Source organism: Rhea pennata, chromosome 1 (genome assembly GCF_028389875.1).
Source record: "Rhea pennata isolate bPtePen1 chromosome 1, bPtePen1.pri, whole genome shotgun sequence".
Lineage (NCBI taxonomy): Eukaryota > Metazoa > Chordata > Aves > Rheiformes > Rheidae > Rhea > Rhea pennata.
In genome coordinates this window covers 85120810-85139899 of record NC_084663.1, presented here as the reverse complement: position 1 = coordinate 85139899, position 19090 = coordinate 85120810, and the positions used below count along the sequence as shown (strand labels likewise).

Here is a 19090-nt window from a genome sequence, read left to right as displayed (position 1 = left end):
TTGGCTAGCCATGCTTACAAAAGCTATTTGAAATATGAGAGCTTCCCTAAGCTATTGTTTGGGGATTCAAAGAGTGTGAGAACAGACAGGAAAGGGGAAATGAATCTATGCAAATTTTATGTAGATCTCTTTTAGTAGAGTGTGACTGAAACTGTGGAGGAGGAGCATTGTATCAGGTCAGTTTAAAAGCCAGAAGGCAGACTGTCTGTTTGAGATCAGAATTTCTCCTCTTTCTTCTTCAAAGACAGAGATGTGGTCAAGGATTCTTCTGAGCATTCTTTCCTTGCATTGGGTCGGCACAGTGTCTTCTGAACTGTAAGAGATCATGCATTTTGTGCTTTTATGATAAAATGCTTCAATATATTTCCCACCAGTTCATTTCTTTGAGGATGTTGCTATATAGTATCCTGGGCATTTAAGACCTAGATTCTGAAATATGTCTGAAATGAATGATGATGACATTGAAGCATGTTTGGAATGATGATCTCCATCACAAAATTAGTATGAAATCTGATGTGAGTGCCAGAAGCCCAGAAATGTCCTACATGAAGTCTGAAATGCGTAGGTAAAGTTGGGAGGAGGTTCAAGACTAGATTAGCAATAGTGCTGATGATCAGGATTGACATGCATTGGCGGTGAAGAGATCATGATGTATGAAGAGATGTTATAGTCCAGGAGTGGGCGCTGCCGGGAAGATACGATGATTTATAATCCTATGATTATTTTTATAACTGCGGTGCTGTGACTGCTTATACAGATCTGTCAATGTGCCTGGCTTCATACAAACAGATTTCATATATGATTTTCGAAAATACGCAAACACTGGATCTTAAATCTCCTTCTCTAAAATTTAAGGAAAGCACTCTGTTAAAGTCAGAGAGCTTTAGGTTTCTCAGACACACATTTTACTCCTAGTCTCTGAATATTATAAAGTCTGAATCCAGCAAGTGAAAATAACAAGTAAGATATGAGCAAGCAAAGCTGTGGGGAAAAAAAAGAGAAGAGATCAGATAATCAAGAGATCTAGTGATTCATGTTGCTTTACAGACCCAGCTCATCAGTTCTTTCATGTGTTATTTGGAAAGACCAGTCTGGGCAGAAGAGAAGGGGAAGCCAGCAACAGAAGCTTAGTCAAATATAGCAAACCTGGAGAAATGTTTTTGGAGAGCGAGTTTGGGGGAGGAAGACTGCCCTAATTATAGAAGGCAGCAAAACCAAGAAAGGCCAAAGGAAGAAAAAAAGGCAGGCAGCAACACAGTGAGAGGTATGGAAAAAAAAAATAGAGCACTCAGGTTGAATATGTCCTGAAATATTCTGCAAGATGAGATAGCTATGGCAGGATCATTTCTTGCATGTTTTGCTGTTTGACTTATGATATGTCAATTCATATCTGGAGGGAAAGATGCCCAGAGAAAAAGATATTAAAAAAAATATTGCTACAATTAATTAGTATTTTTGTCAATAATCTCAAAAAGAAGGAAAATAGAACTCCCTCTTACAAGAGATTCCAGAGGTTTACATACACATATACATACTTAAAGACCATGGGAAGATAAATGAATCTATGTTTTTCAGGAGGTTAGATACTTAGCAATTGAGGCTCTCTAAATAGCTGGAATGGAAAGATTCAATATTGTGCTGGATAAGATGCTATATAAAATGATGCCATTCTTTTAGCTCAGAAAAAAGGTATGTGTGACAAAAAATATGTCATCCCTAATTTCTTAGCATGTTATGAAAATTCAATAGAAATAAATGGAAATCCTTCTACTATTTTGAGTAGGCTTTGGAACAGGTCCCACATCTTCCTTCAGATGTGTGGTATTTCTGCAGCATTTTCCTCTCTTGTTTTGCTCTAGTGTTTTTGCATGATACAGCTCTGGTCTCTGGTCTGATCTTGCTTTCTTGCAGTCAATATGTGCTGCTGGTCCCTACAGTAGTGCAGAGTGATTCTCCACAGAGTGCTTGCGTGCAGTTCCACAACCTCAGTGAGCCTCTGTCCCTGAGCGTTCTCCTGGAATACAGCAGTACCCAGACGACTCTTTTTGAGGAATCTGTGACAGAGAATGATTTCTTCAAATGCAGAAAGTTCAAGGTATTTTCTATTTTAAGACAATTAAAGAGAGAGTAGAAACTTGAAATACCTTGGTGTGAAGCTCTCTTTGTCAATGAGGGCAAGAGAATGGAGAGAGTGGCTGTGGAATACGAAGCAAAAAGGTAAACTTCTGCAAAAACTCAGGAAGTGTGTGTTAGATCAGTGGACAGTGAGGTGGATGGAGAACTGGCCGAAAGACAGAGCTCAGAGGGTTGTCTTCTGTAGCATGGAGTCCAGCTGGAGGCCTGTGGCTAGTGGAGTTCCCCAGGGCTCACTACTGGGTCCCATCCTATTCAACCTGTTCATCAATGACCTGGAGGAGGGGATGGAGTGCATCCTCAGCAAGTTTGCTGATGATACCAAGCTGGGAGGAGTGGCTGATACACCCGAGGGCTGTGCTGCCATTCAGAGAGACCTGGACAGGCAGGAGAGCTGGGTGGAGAGGAACCTCCTGAGGTTCAACGAGCGCAAGTGCAGAGTCCTGCACCTAGGGAGAAATAACCCTAGGCACCAGTACAAGCTGGGGGCTGAACTGCTGGAGAGCAGCTCTGCAGAGAAGGACCCGGGAGTGCTGGTGGATGACAGGTTGGCCATGAGCCAGCAGTTTGCCCTTGTTGCCAAGAAAGCCAATGGTCTGCCGGGGTGCATTAGGCAGAGTGTTGCCAGCAGGTCAAGGGAGGTGATCGTGCCCCTCTACTCAGCCCTGCTGAGGCCTCATCTCGAGTGCTGCATCCAGTTCTGGCCTCCCCAGTCCAAGAGAGCCATGGAGCTATTGGAAAGAGTCCAGCAGAGGGCTACAAGGATCATCAGAGGGCTGGAGCACCTGCCCTATGAGGAACGGCTGCAAGAGCTGGGCTTGTTTAAGCTGGGGAAGAGAAGACTGAGGGGGGATCTTATCAATGTGTACAAGTACCTGAAAGGAGGGTGTCAAGGGGATGGGGACAAACTCTTTTCAGTGGTGCCAAGCAACAGGACAAGAGGCAATGGACAGAAACCGAACCACAGGAAGTTCTGCCTGAATATGAGGAGGAATTTCTTTCCTCACTGTGAGAGTGACAGAGCCCTGGGACAGGTTGCCCAGAGAGGTTGTGGAGTCTCCTTCTCTGAAGTTATTCAAGGCCCACCTGGATGTAACCCTATGTAACATGCTCTAGGTGACCCTGTCTGAGCAGGCAGGTTGGACTAGATGATCTCCAGAGGTCCCTTCCAACCTTACTCATTCTATGATTCTTTGAAAAGCAGACATTCCAGACAGAAAAAAAAAGACAGATGGCTTGTAGGGGAGAGCTGGAGAAAGACTTACCATCTCCATTCACAATGTGAACAGAAAAAAAGCTTTTGACTGCTATCCCAGGTGCATGTGCCCTATGAGACTGTCATAATTGCCATGCTAGAGAATCCATCTGTAATATGCTTGTTCCCTTTCCTGTGATTCTGCAGGATTAAGACAGATATCACAAACACATCTCAAGATTAGGTCTTCCAGTATTCAGCAGGAGAAATGCTTCAGAACTGGGCTACATGGCTGGGCAATCTGCATACAAGCAAATAGCTATGTGAGATGAGGAAATGCTTAGGGCACAGGATAGTTTAGTGCTTTAGTACCTGGTGACAAATTGGGAGCTCCACACAACAGACTCTCAAAGTCTGTCACTAGCAAATATGGGATTTCTCATGACTTTGCACAAGCTCTTTATGATTCAGTTGATACTCTGTATCCTACTTAAGAACCATGAGCATCAGAATACTTAAACATATCTCATTTGCCAACTTTATTATGTGAATTTTGTTTTTCTCTAGGTTCCTCCTGCTACTTCTGACCCTTTGGCTTTCATTACCTTCTCTGCCAAAGGCACCACGGTCAACTTGGCTGAGAGAAGATCCGTGGCAATTAAGAATATGGATAATATTATCTTCATCCAGACAGACAAACCCATCTACAAACCAGAGCAAAAAGGTGGCTGGGGAGTTTGAGTCAGCTAGTGAACTGGGAAACTGAGTGCAAGGGTGGGTCTAGAATAAGAAGGACTTCTCTTGTGGTGGAAAAGCCCATGGACTGTGATGACTGTAAGCAATCCTTCAGCTAGTGTATATTTGTCATCTGAGGCTGGGCTCATCAAAGGGCAGTGAAAAATAGAACTGATTCGTAAAATTGCCACAGGTCAGCAGAATTCATATGTCTTTCCTGAGTTAATCTGCTCTACAGGACCATGAATTCTGAAAGGTTTACTGAGGCCAATCACATAAGGAACATTCTTAAGGAACACAAAAAATAACAGGTTAAGCTTTTAATCAATAAAATTCATATTAAAAATAATCATATTTCATGTCAACTGTTCCTTCTACTTAACTATAATCTAATTCATAGATAGTCCCAATGGGTCAGTATGGAAGATATTTCAGGCAAAAAGGTTATTCTAGTTTTCTTTTTCACTAGCTAAAATAATATTCAAAACCTTTCCCGTTCTTCAGGGACTCTTTATGACTTCTGAATAGCCTGGACAAACTTTGTTTCATTTGTACGTTGATAGTGACATACCACTTCTCAAGTGAATTATTTTTCTTTCTTCTAATTCTTTTTTCAGTGATGTTTCGTGTGGTCTCTTTGGATAGCCAGTTCAGACCTGTTCAGGAGACAGTAAGTATGATGGATAATCAAGACTTTTCAAGCAACATCTTGGGGATCCTCTTCACTGAGACTCTCTCACTTTTAAAATGAAAAAAAAAAGGGGTCTGGGATAGGCATCTTGATATTTTTGAAGGATTGTTTAACTCTGTAACTTCAGACTCCATCCCTTCTCTGCCTTTATAGAAGGCAAGGGTCTGAAAAAAACTCATGGAAAACACTTACAGATTTCAAATTTTGTAGTCACTTCACTTCTTCTGCCCTATAATAATGGACATTTTAGTAGAAAAAAAGAAATTTATAGATTATGCTTTGTTAAATTATCACTTCATTACATATGTGAATTTCAATTTGTTTTCTTGACCCAGTCTTCATAGAAAGGAGTTCACAGCCTTCTTTGTTTTCTAGCATTTTTCAAGTTCCAAGTTAAGCTTTTAAGTTAATTTCTTGATATTTTGACTGTTTTTGTTCTTTCTCTTTTTTCCTCCTCCAGTATCCCCGGATCATCATTGAGGTAAGAGACGCACCATGTCATTAAAGAGCAAGTTGCTTTAGAAAGCAAATCCAGACTTACTGTGCTCATTTGCCTCTCCAAGACTATATTCCGCACTAGTCCTACTGTGAGATCAGGGTACCCAGAAGGACTGAAATTTATTCCCACCACCACTTAGAATATATATCAAGCACTGAATATGGTCGAAAGCCATCTCAAGATGATACCAGCTCTGATGTGGAAGTATGGGACTTTCAGGCACCTGTCACTACCTGAAATGGGTTCATATCTAATATTAAAGAAGAAAATTTGCCATACTTGTAACAGGAAACTGAATCATTTGTCTTAATGGGGGTGTATTATTTTCAAGAATCACAGCTCAGCCAAATATCCATGAATCAGAAGATGTGGTTATTCCTCCTGCCTCTGCTACATCCCGTTGGGTGCAACTTTGGCTTTACCCCAGATTATCTGGAAGCTAGAATCAATTTATTTCAGTCAGACACTCTACCATCTGTAGGTGCAGCATAGTAATAGGAAACAGCATTTTCCATGCATTCTATTACCTCAAGAGAAACTCTTCTGCACAGCTGTAGTGTGGGTCATTCTCAAGTAATTTAGACAAAGAGCAAAATCACAATATCAAATATGATTTTGGCTTATTATTTTATGTAGTATTTCCATAGGTATTTAATTTACAGCATTAAATCCAGACCTTTATCTCCCTGATACTCTTTCTTGATGCAGTATCTCTCATTTACTTTTACAAGTATGCTTTTCCCACACTGCCGTAACAAGGTGGATGTGCATACACTGGTGTATCTAGACACAGCTCTCCAGAGAGTGAACAGCAGAGGAAGGTTTGCCTAGAGCAAATGGACTTGAGGCTGAACAACAGCAGTGCCAAGTGTCAAACACGGGAGGGCTGGAGAGGAAGAAGTCAGCGGAACATTAGTCAATGGTGGCTTGGGGTTATTGCTGTGACTTTTGTCAAGATTTGAACAGGGTGTTCAGTGTAATCTTACTCTGATAAAACTACAGCAAACTGGCTGGTGAGATAGCTTTATTCCTATATACACATAAGAAGAGTGTCTTTCTGAAATATCATGTTCTACTGAGGACAGGCTAAAAATGATTCAGTGTTTTACAGCATTTCATATAATCAGATCTCAAAGTACTTTACAAGGAAAGCCAGTATAATATTGCCATTTTACAGAAGGAGAAATTGAGTTAGAAAGATTTATGCTGGAATAGCTACAGATATTCAGCCTGAGTCCCAATCAGGCATTACTCCAGGATGATGCCAGATCATAAGGCAGTATAGAAAATTTCCAGTTAGCATAAAGTTAGGCTTGTTCAACACATAAAGAAATCTGGAAAATTAATAGGAAATCAAAGTACACATCTCATCAGCCCAAATTCATATCCTATAATGTACTAAGCCAGTGTTCCAGGATACAAAACTTAAAAGAAGGCAAGAACATAAGAAAAAGAGTGAAAAACATTTTGGTATTTCACTCTCTCCTGCTTTCCAGGATCCAGAGCAAAACCAGATCTTCCAGTGGTTGGAGGTAGCATCTAAGCATGGCATTGTCCAGCTCTCCTTCCCATTAATCCAGGAGCCAATTCTGGGATCCTATCACATCATTGTGGAGAAGAAGTTGGGTGAAAAAGAGTACCATTCTTTCACTGTGGAGGAATATGGTAAGAATGAGCTGTGAATTTCCTTGCAGTAGCAATAAGACTGGCTCTGCCTAAGTTAGAAAGGGGCATCTAGTGCAGTGAAGTGCTTTGAAATCTCCTGCCATATCTGAGAAAAAAAGTAAGACATAGAGAGTGATGGATGGAAAAAGTGAAAGCAAGAAGGAAGTAAAGAAAGGATGGGAGAGGAAGCTTTTTTTTTTTTTTTGATATTAAATTGGGAGTCTAATTTTTTAACAGGCTTGACACAAATTCACTATCTGACTTTGGAATCCACATCTTAGCACTTAGGCCTTAGTTCCTCCATGACAACGTTTCCTTAATAGTCCCCATGGAGGGTTTAGACAACTCCCTGGGGATTTCATTTATTTATTTTCTTCTGTTTTCTATCTTTTTTCCTTGATAAGGAGAGTAAAGCACCTTTCTTGCTTACACTCCCGAATTCTTTCCTACGTTTCTGTCTCCCAGGTACAGGTGAGTGAGAAAAAGGCCTGCTCTAGCTGTGATGTCACTATTGTTGGTGACCTGGAACAAAAGATAAGCTGAAAAGAGGGAATGACAGTGTGGTAGGATCTGTTTGATCTCACTTAATTTGTTGCCTTTCTCCTTTTGTGTGGTAGGGTTGTGTCATATATTCTCTTCTTCAGGGCTTTAAATAGTTTTAGATAACAGCATTATTCCCTCATTTCTCTTAAAGATAATGCACAGACTGATTAGTGGTTAATCACTGTTATTGCCTTGGTTGTTGTTTTAGTATTAGTGTTAGTATCAGTGTCAGTATTGCATTTTAAAGAAGATACTCATCTTACCATTAAAAGTAATGGTAATTTTTTCTCCAGCAATATCCTACAACTGACTTCTGCATTGAACCATTCCCTCCCCTCTTTCGGTGGAAATACCTTTGTTGATTGCTTAACACACCTACCTGTGGTGTACAACTGCTATCGATCACATTCACCATGTGTTTTCAGTGTTGCCAAAGTTTGAAGTGATAACCAGTGTGCCAAAGAGGATCTCTTTCTTTGATGAAGAATTGAAGGTGAACATTTGTGCCTTGTAAGTACTCAGAGCTGAGAACAACACATATGTCACAAGAAAGGTGGGTTGAAAGATAGTGTGCCATGCCAGGAAACAGGAACTCTGCTACTGATTCAAAACATGGACTAGAGTAATTCCTTTAACTGCTTCCATGACAGGAAATATGATGGTAACTCTCCACCTGCTACATAGCACAGTTAGAAGTGAGAGGGTTTGTATTTTCCCAACAGTTTAAAAATATCAAGCTGTACATACCCACTAGCTGTTGTTTTATTACTACAGAAAAGGAGAGAAATAGTATAGCAGGTGAGTCTAACATTAAGATCACTAGCTATGGCAATGTCAAAGGACAGCATGGGGTGAGTCTGAGCACCAGGGGATTAATAAGGGTATTCTTGCAATGCATCCTGCTTTACATAAAGCACTAACATGAAAAAGCAAACAGTGGAGAATGAAATTCTAGCCCTGAGCCCAACATTATCTTCCAGCTCCAGATTTTAAGGAACAGCTACACCACAGGCAATAGTACAGCAGGCTTTTTTGACAAGACTCCAGAAGCAGTGTAAAAATAGTTGAAGGGAATTCAGCAAGGGCTAACTGGTTCTGATACTTAGCTGCTCTTCTGTCTGTACTCTGGGCACTCTTGAGAGGTTTAGATTCTGCATTGCTCTGCAACCTTGACAGATTTCATGATAAATTCACCTGACCGAGTTCTTATTTCTCCTTCTCTCCTAGGTACACTTATGGCCAGCCTGTGCAGGGGAATGTCCAGATCAGTGTGTGTCAGAGGCACTTCTATAGTGCACGATGTGAGCAAAACCAGAAAAAAAGCTGTGAGACTGTCATTGCACTGGTATGATACAGAGCAAGACCTTTCTTCTTAGTGAGCTTTATTACCCAACATGTAACACAGTGTTTTGAGGCCTCATTTATTTCTTGGGGAACAGCAGAGAGACAATCCCAGGCATGTGTTTTCTCAGTGTCTCATAGGCAATGCTGAAAGACAATGAGGGGAGATTTTCCCAATGACCTCATTTGGAGACTTTGTTTTTATGCACCTCCCCTTCAAAAAGGCGTGTGATAGGAGGGAAATCATTCATTAGAAACTGAAAATCTGTCTCAAAAAATGAGTAAAAGACAGGAAAGTTTATGAAGCTGTGAATTTATATTTCCTAAAACTTTCAAGCCATGTTCTTACTGAGGATAGTCAGCATGCCTCTGCTGGGAGTGTTTGAGGTCATTTAACAATAAACTAACGATGAATTTTTCCACTTGATCAAGCTCAAAGTTCCTTGAAGAATAGAGCTTTGCTGAGAGAGCTCAGCTATCAAGTAAGATGTATTTGAAAAGGGACCTCAGGGCAGAAAGGACTATGCAAAATGAGGAGAGAGGACTCCAGGTGCAAGAGTAGATGATAATGAAACAATGAAATGGGAGGGGAGAAGGGAATGAGAGGTGTGAGGTAAGAGGGAAGTGAATAAAAAGTCAGAGCTGAAAGAAATGTAACCAGGGGCATGAAGGTCTTCAGACACCCAGCAATATAGGTCGAGAAGCAGTTGTCCAAACCTTGAGAAAAAATCAGCTTTCTTCTTTGTGCTCTTTTTCAGTTGGGCAGAGATGGCTGCCTCAGCAGTGTCATTTCCACCAAAACATTCCATCTCTACCGCAGCTATGCCAGAATGTTTGCTAGTCTCAGCGTAGAAACCACTGTCACTGAAAATGGGACAGGTAACATCAAGTGGAGGTTGAGAAACAGCTCAGTGAAGCTAATAGGTGGCACTTTCTGAAAGGAATCTCTGGGATCCTAACTCGTGCAACAAAAAACAATCAAGCTTGTTCCTCAGAGCACAACAGAGCATAACTGCTGCACAGATTTTCAAAAGAAAGAGTTTTCTTCCCATATCTAATTCTTGTTTCCTCTCCATTACACTGGATGTGTCTCACAGGTATTCAGATGAAAGACTCTGACTATGTTCCAGTTGTTCAAGAAAATGACAGAGTGATGTTCAAGAACATGGATCGCTACTACAAGAGGGGAATTCCTTACTTTGGTCAGGTAGGTGACTGAGAGGGCACACCCAGAGCAAAATCTTCATGAAGATTCATATGATCTCTATGTTGCCCTTTTATGGCCGTCCTCTAATTCTGTTCTGACAACTTCCCTTGACAATGTTACATGACAGTGACTGCTGTATAATTTTCTTATTATGGGAAATGTTCTTAGAGAAAATAAGAAAATTGTATCATATAACCTATAGTGTTGAGTGCAGCCATGATTATAGAATGGCTAAGAGGTAGAAAAATGAAAGGTCATATGAGTGGAGAAGACAAATCTGTAAGGAACTACTTCAGCAACAGCTGTGCTTAAACCAAAGGCAGAATTTACCCTACGTAGCATCAAACAGTTCTGTGGCTGTTTGCATAAACCACTGCAGGTATGGAACACATTTCAAATTCTTCTCAGCCTGCACACCCAGAACAAGCCTAGGCATAGCAAGAAAGATGAGCCCTACAACATTGTCCTGATAAGCTGTGGGTGTGCGTGGAGGCCAAGGAGCTGGGAGGTACTGCAGAGCCCCACAGTTTTTCTGTAGTCATGGAGTAATATGATGTCTTCAGGTTTGTGAATCAGCACGCTCCAAAGAGTATGTGCTCTAGAGTCCCTCTGTCTCTATTTGCTCAGGAAGGGAAAATATAAGGCATGAATTTAAACTATCTTGTCACTTTTGTGATGTCCCACTGAGCTAACAGTCATTAAAAGATCACAGAAGACTTCTCGTAAGAAGAATCTTCTATACTATATCATACATATAAACTATTCCTTCTCCCTCTGTGATATAAGGTTTGTTTCTGCTCTGAAAAGAATTGCCTTTCTTTATCTGTCACAGAGTTCATGCTCCTTCAAAATCTCAAGGCACATGTGACTAATAAATTTTGCTATACATTTCCACTCCTTGTAGTTGTCCTCCTGTGGTTAGCGTCTTTTTTTTCCTTCTTTTTTTTTTTTTTTTTTTTTAATACCTTGGGTATTTGTTTTCAGGTCACTGTGACAAATGTGGATGGCATGCCGATTGCCAATAGGATTGTACTGCTGGAGCTCAATGACGAATATATTGCAAATTATACCACAGATGAAAACGGCACTGCTGCCTTTTCCATTGACACATCCAACTTCTTTGATCCCAGTTTTAAGCTGAGAGTAAGTAAATGTAGGGCCCAATTTAATTCCTGAAAGAATACTTCATTTGAGAGAGGGATTAGAAGAAAGTGGGTAGGTACTGGCAGGATTATTTTAGGAAAGGGAAACAAACAATCATTTCTTCAACACCTGCAGCCTGTGTGAACCTAATATGAGGAAATATCAGTGCTTGATGAATGGCAGACTGTACCAAAGCATGTTTGGGCTGTAGGGATTTTCCATACTCTTACTTTCTGCTTAGCTCAGAAGCCCTTTCTGCAGCCATCTTCCTTCTCTTCATTCTCTGTGATGCAGGACATTGTTTACATGCTGCTTGGCCTTCCTCACCCAACCTGGGTGCCTGTCAAGCTCTTTTCCTGATTCTGCCTGCTTCCTGCATTTCTGCTGGCACAGATTCACATCTATCCCCCACTGCATGGCCTTCTTATGGTCTCTTGCCTTTTCTCCAGTATAAGGGAAAGAGCTTGAAAGATATCAAAAGCAGGCTGTTTGAAATAAATGCCATTCTTACACAGCAATGACCCCTAGCACCTTATACAACCTGTCCAAATTCTATAAGGATCTGAAATAACCTCCTTACTGCAGCATTTCTTAGATGTCTAAATATTAAGGTCTCTAGAAGGAGATATTAAGGTCTTCTCCACTCTGGACTTGTTGAGCAAATAATTTTCATACCAGCTCTTGCTCTTGGGTTAAACAGCCCATACAATCAGCTTCCACATAGAACATTTTAGAGAAGGGAGATGCCACTGCCTCAGACCTGCTGCTAACATTTTATTTTCCACTTGGTTGACTCCCATGTATCCCTCAGGCCAGGCAGTCACAAGATGGCTGTGCAGACTTTATTGTGTGGACAAACCATGATGAGCCCCACCCCTTATTCTCTGTCTGGCGTTTCTACTCACGGACCAACAGCTTTGTGAGGATTGAGCCAGTGCAGGAGAAGCTAAGCTGTGGCCAGCAGAGAACAATTAATGTTCTTTATGTCCTGAACAAAGAGGGATATGGGAATGCCATGCACACAAACTTCTATTATGTGGTAAGTTCTGAGTGCTACCTTGATACCCTGAACGTCTCTTTTCTTTCACCTTCTCTTGAGTACCATATAAGGCAGAAATCTTCAGGCTAACCACCAGATATAAATTGTAGCTAGGCTTGATGGCCTTGAAGCTTCTCAAAATACCACTCAAAATCAGTAATTTCAAGGGGGAAGAGAAGAAGTGCTTTTGATTCTGTCTTGTGTTTTTTTCTATGCCCAGGTAATGACAAAAGGAAAAATTGTTCTCAGTGGGCAGCAGCAAGTCCCTATTTCTGGTGGTAAGTTTTGGGTCATATTATTACTGATGCTCCAGAGGACCATAACATTAGTAGGAACTAATCAGAACATTATTCTAAGCACCAGAACATTGGTAATTATATGAGATGGAACGAAAGCAGAGAACTGTAGCCAAATCAGGTGTTAGTTCTGAAACCTCATTATCTTTCACCTCACACAGTATTATTTAGCTTTTGTTGCACAAAATGAGTGGTCACTCAAGTCATAACATGTTATGTCACATCCCAGTCTTCCTTGAATGGAAGACTAAAACTTTTTAAAGTCTGAGAATGACTGATATTCTGTTTGACAGGGATATTTGGTAAATTACTACTTAAGAATTCATTACAATTCAGAAGTCTCCAAATACATGCGTGACAGGAAATATGATCCTACTGAACTCCATTCTTTCATTGTTAAAAATATAATTTATTTCAGAACAGGTCTGTTTCCAGCCTATCGACAGTAGGTGGCTTAGGTAGGCCTCACTCCACATATAGGACTTAATCATTGCTTAGTATTTGCCATCTTTGGTCTTTCTTCAAGTGTTCATGTACTATGGCTACACAGTCTAAGCTCCCTCATGGTTCAGAGAGGGGCATTTCACTCACAGAAAGGTAGATATATTATATGAATTTTTCTTCACAAAAGCAACTTGAAGCTATGTTTTTTTTTCCTCTGTGTTGACAACAATCTCTTATTTCTTAGCAGTAAGAGAGCCCTCCCATAGGTCAGGAGATAGGCCCGTCTTATCTGGTGTAGGAGGTTCTAGAGAACCTCCTTCGAGATCCAAAGACAGTCTTGTGCTCTCCTTATAGCAATCATGCACAGACATATTTCCCTGACAAGTTTCTGCTCAGCTCAGACCCGTCTCTGCACTGCATCTTGCTCTTGACATCCTCCATATCTGGTATCTCGCTGATGGGAGCTGTTTCTCAGCCACTGAGAGATGGATCTCCCAATATCCAATTTCCCTCCTTTTAAAAGAGCTATTGGATTATGAACAAATATGCAGTCCTTCTACCAAAGCTCAGGTTTTTCTAATCTGTTCGGTTGGCTTCTCCTCTCCTTGTTCCATATACCTTCTACAGCTCCCAGAGGCACATTCTCCATCACAATGACTGTCGCTGAGGAACTTACCCCCAGCGCCAGATTGCTGCTCTATACAGTGCATCCTCATGGGGAGATAGTGGCTGACAGCTCTTGGATACACAGCGATATATGCTACAAGAACAAGGTGAAAATGTTTGCTTTCTTGTGAAGGACTATACCAGCTAGCTATTTGCTCAATGAAAAGTCAAGGAACTATTTCATCAATAGCCCTGCACTCAGGATAGCCTTTAGCAGTGGAAGAGGTACAGATGTGCCTGAGAACAGAAACTGTTCCTTAAATGGACAAGTATGCTCAAACTCAGACTAAGCTTTCAATGAAGTGTGGAGAGGGAAGTGACTAGAGGATTAGTCATCTAATCCAAGTGATGTGTACTTTTACAGAAGAAGGATTCAGCAGGGCAATTTAGTGATAGGAGCTCTGCTTTGAAGAGAAGAGAATGGGTGATGGTGAAAGATGAATTTCAACTCTATGTGCCAAACTAATTCTCTTGATTTTTCTATGGTTCTCTTGGATTTACTCATTTCCAGCTCCAGCTCCAGTTCTCTGAGAAGCAGGGTCTCCCAGGTTCTAACGTCAGCCTCCATCTTGAAGCCGCTGCCAACTCTTACTGTGCCTTGCGAGCTGTAGATAAGAGCATCCTTCTCCTTCAGCCTGAACAAGAGTTTTCTCCTGAGACTGTAAGCCATATACTCAGTCATGTGTTCCTTTGACATAGGGACATCCAGAATAATACTTCCAATGACCAGTTTCTCATCTCTCTGCTGCTGGTTATGTTTATCTTTTCTGCTTGGTAAAAAGACATCTCAGTGTTTGAAACAAGGTCTATAGGAGTCATACTCTTCAAAACTAGAAAATAATAGTGGAATATTTATTTTTAGAAAGCATGGAAGTGTAAAACATGCCTTAAGACTATGCCTACTGTATATCATTTAATATATAGATCTTCTCTGAATAGTGATTATGACAAAATCACATTGTCTGACTCAAATAGGCCTTGGGCCAAACCAAATGCTATGGGAATAAGCTGGAGCCTTGCCAGAGTCCAGTCTCATCCCTGCATACCTCAGCAGTATATCTTTTTACTTATTAGTCAAGTTCACCCCACAGAGTCATTACAGCTCAGGAAAAGGGGGGCAGAGACCAGTCTTTCTCATGCATAACCAGTAAAATTGCCTGTTCATCTCTGAATAGGCATCACTGTGCAAACCCAGTATAGGCTATGGGATTGCTCAGGGGCCATTATGAGTTTAAATTCTAAGTGAGAAAGGAGCACAGGAAGAAACAAGCACTTGATTAATAAAAGGAAGAGCCCTGTGTTTCTGAGAAATGATAAGCAGAGGCACTGCTAGTGCCAGGCTTTAAGAGAGGCAGTTTGCTCTTAAAGTAGGAGAGTGGGTATATGCTGCACGATATGGATGCTTCAGAGAAGATTGCACTGTAATCTCAATCTCTTTGATGGTTTTAACAAAATTTTCTTTCTCCTTTTATCAACCTGCAGCCATACTGGAACAGTACAGTTTTTCATGGTATAATAGAGCCTTTATATTTTATCACTCTGTCTTGGAGATGGCTCACAGCTACTCAAGTGCTTTGACGAAGCAATATTTTGCACCTACGTGGGACCTTTCCTTGTCATAACATGAGTCATTCTCATCTTCCAGGGGTACTACTGGCTTCGTGGGAGCGATTTGTATGGCTATTACTACAATGGGTTCAACCTGGAAGATGACAAGCCAGAGCAGTGTACCCCAATCAAAACCACCTTTTTTGATGGCTTGTATTATAAACCTGTGAATGTTAGCCATGATGGTGATGTCTACAGGATTTTCAGGGTATATGCTCTGTATGGTTCCTTAAGTGGGAGATATTTCAGATGAATTCATGAGCCTTAGCATTAAACTTGCTCAGGTGGTGGTTCTTACTTCCAAGAGCAAGGAGCTATTCCCAGAAACTGAATAAGAAACCATTCAGTTTCTGCCTTCTTACTTCCACCTTTTTTCTCAGAGAGACTGAAAATCACTGTTAGATATATTCAGTGGTATCCTGCCCATGCTTCAGTAGACATTTCCTAAACAGGACCATGACCGTGGCTCAGGACTTCAGGCATTCTTAATGAAGGTCTGAATCCATGGGGCAGACAGTTTGTTTCCGGATGCACTTCCCTCCAATCTCATTTGTTCCATGTCTCCATGACTCCCTTTGTCAAGTTGCAAAGACCTAACATGCTTTTCACAGAACAGTAGGTACTACTGCTTCTTGGGAAGGAGCCAGAGGTAGGAAAGGAAGAGTAGTTTGTGACATTCAGGGTTGAAAAGGCAGGATGGCGGGAGGATGGAGGAGAGAGAAAGGAGGTGTGTTAACCTAGATGCAGGAAGTGGTATACCCTGGTAGCTAATATGTGCACTGAATGACATGATTAATTGATTCCTTCATATTCAGGATATGGGCCTAAAAGTTTTCACCAACTCCGTGCTACGGAAGCCAGTTCTGTGCCAAGCAGACAGATCAGATCTGGAAGATGACTGTGTTTATGCTGAAGATATGCCTAAGATTGATTTCAGCAGTGTTGGTGGCGGTGGCTCTGGGATAGGTAAAAAGAGTTTCATGCCATGTTTCCAATCCCAGTCTGCCTGCTCTTCAATACTGTTTTCTGTATAAAAGAACAGTTATCATGTGGCATTTCTTTGGGAATAGGTCTCTGTGTCACAGTTTTCTTCAAGTAATCTCTTGCTGGCAGTCCTTGCAGAACTGAAGACTCAATTCTCTCTCTTCAGGGTGCATATAGAAAGACAGAAAAAGATGAGACTCTAGTTATTCCATAAACCGATATTAGTTTTTTTCAGAGATTTTCATGGCAGAATCTTTCATCAGCTCACAATTCAATTAAACAGTTAAAAGGAAATGCCAATGAAGAAAAATAACGGAAAATCCTGTTGTAAGAATTCATAGGGCACTTAGCATACTTAGCACAAAGCTTCCAAAATACTTCATAGATAGGTAAAAAAGATGATTATTTTTCTACAAATCAGAGTTGCACAATAAAAGGCCAGAAGTAACAATTGTAGGTTGCCACAAGACAAATTGCTATTCAACATGAAGAAAAAGTTCTTCCTCGTGAGAGATATGTTGCACTGGTTCTCTGAGAGGTTTTGGAGTCCCTATCAATGCAGGTTTTCAAAACTCAGCTGGACAAAACCCTGTACAACATGATCTAATTTTTGAAGTTTGTCCTGCTTTGAGGAGCTTGGACTAGAGACCTCCAGAGATCCCTTCCAATCTAAATTCTTCTATGATTTTGCGATTCTGTCATTTTAGTCCAACAAAATAAGGAAGTATTATTATTTTGGTATTGTGACTAGGAAATCTGAGGTATCTCCATGCTATTTTTGACATCACAAGCAAGTCCATGGCAAAACTGGAAAAAAGATCTAGGTTCGCAATCTAATCCCTGTATTTTGACTATCTGAACCAAAACCGTTTTCCAATAGGCTGTATATTCAGCACTAGTTTTCAATGCTGTACAGGGTAAGAATGACTAAATTATTGAGAAGGCCTTTAAAATAGTGTATACTTTGGTGACAATTTTGGGCCCTGTTGCCTGTTTATAAACAGCAGAGAGCTAGTGGTAGAGGAGAGGGAACATGCCATCCTAATTGGATGTTAAAAGCTTCTAATATAAAAAAAAAAAAAAAAAAAAAAAAGCAGTCATTCAAATGGGATAATTTGTGTTCGTATATTGTATTGGGCATGTCTGATGGCAGTTCAGGTCTCATTTCACTAATTACTGCTAGTCTGACCTCTCTGATATTAGACTTTAATCATACACAGGTGGCCCTGTTAACAGTGTTCGGAAAATCTTCCCTGAGACCTGGATTTGGGATCTGGTTCACACTGAGTGAGTATTTTCACTTTCACTTCTTCCTACCTCTTTTGTGAATTTTTGAGTTAATGATTGCTGATGAAATGAAAGTGAGGAAAGAGCTATGGAACATATGGCTGCTTTGTAGATCTGAATCTTCTTTATCCATCTTGCTCAATGAGAGTTGAAATCCTAGCCTTTTACACAGAGTTAAACCTACCTGTACAGTAAATCTAACCTGGTCTGTGTTCTGTCTCCCACTCTCCTGATAAGGAGAAAGAATAAGGGCTAAGAATATAATAACATAATCTGGTTAGGAGATAGCAGGAGCAAAACATTTGATTCTTCATCATATTTTTAAATTTCAGCAGCAGAAAATATAGAAAATTAATTTTGTTTTTCTTTCCATTATATCATCTCCAAAGAGAATATCTCCATCTTAACTATGCATCCTTTGGCTGTTCTAGAAAGTTAATCCAAATCTATTGGTTCTAATCTGTCAGCTAGACTTTTTCTTTTTCTTTTTACCAAACTTTACAATATTGTTTTGCATTTCTTTTAAACAAATAGCATCTATTATTTTTCTAAATTAAAAATCCCAATACTTTTCCAAGTGCTTTTTATGGTTAGTTCACTAGCATAAATCCTCATCTTTATTTCCAGCTTTATAATAGCTTTTTTAAATATGGAAAGATATCTTGCAGAAACCGGGGTGAAAACAGATGCACTAGCTCAACTAGAGAGCCTATTCTATATCTGTCTTGAAAATGGTGAAGCTAATTTCTCATGCTGCTTTTCTTATTTTCCTTAGTTCCAATGGAGAGGCCAATGCTTTTTTCACCATGCCTGACACCATCACTGAATGGAAAGCCAGTGCTTTCTGCTTGCAGGATGATGCTGGGTTTGGTATATCCTCAACTGTTTCGCTGACAGCATTCCAACCATTCTTTGTTGATCTCACTTTGCCCTACTCTGTAATTCGAGGGGAAAAGTTTAATTTAATAGCCAATATCTTCAACTACCTTGACAAATGCTTTCAGGTACATGAAGTCCTTCTTTACTTTCCTTATAGTTTGTCTGTTTTACAGAGTTCATAGCATAGTTCCTGATTCTTGCATAATGTATCAGAAATGCAGAAATTAGTGTTTTAAAATCCTGTAGCTTGACACATTCCTTTCTCCCCTTCTGTCCCAGGACCTGTCCTTGTGCCATAATATTAGGAAGGTGTGGCTGATGATCACTGTGGCTGGTCCACAGAAGATGAGAGCCTGCACCTGTTTCCTAGCTAATTCAGTTCTTCCTCGTGTTCTTGAAGGACGGACTTGAACACAGGGTACTGGTAATGTGCTGTGCGAAACAAAATACACACTGAGTGTGCAGTATGTAGCAGTAAATCATATGAAGATTTGACTGCTAACATGAGCACAGATACTCTCGAACTGTTTTTGTCAAAAACAGCCACTGACATTAGGCAGCGGACAGAAAATAGACTGGTTTGCTGTTTCCTCAGAAAAAATGACCTCTCCTTTTCTGGTACCATCCCACAGAATCAGATGAAAAATAGCTTCTCCAGTGAGAAACAGTCTCCTTTGGTCCTGCAGCCTGACTTTAGGAGCAGTCTACCTCTTCGTATTCTTTCTCTTCTCTCTT

General features: G+C 40.5%; 1 protein-coding gene across 1 annotated transcript in view; it reads left to right on the top strand.

Annotated features, from left to right (window-relative positions):
• The first annotated feature begins 250 nt into the window (after positions 1-250).
• The window catches only part of LOC134150097 (ovostatin-like), a 35548-nt gene continuing 16708 nt past the window's right edge, over positions 251-19090 (top strand). The window contains 19 exon segments of the mRNA XM_062593641.1: positions 251-315; positions 1912-2095; positions 3896-4052; positions 4681-4733; positions 5215-5235; positions 6750-6918; positions 7887-7971; positions 8689-8806; positions 9561-9681; positions 9900-10009; positions 10994-11152; positions 11964-12191; positions 12412-12469; positions 13559-13704; positions 14109-14258; positions 15243-15413; positions 16021-16156; positions 17410-17476; positions 18252-18480. Coding sequence (XP_062449625.1) covers positions 251-315; positions 1912-2095; positions 3896-4052; positions 4681-4733; positions 5215-5235; positions 6750-6918; positions 7887-7971; positions 8689-8806; positions 9561-9681; positions 9900-10009; positions 10994-11152; positions 11964-12191; positions 12412-12469; positions 13559-13704; positions 14109-14258; positions 15243-15413; positions 16021-16156; positions 17410-17476; positions 18252-18480 — 2427 coding nt within the window.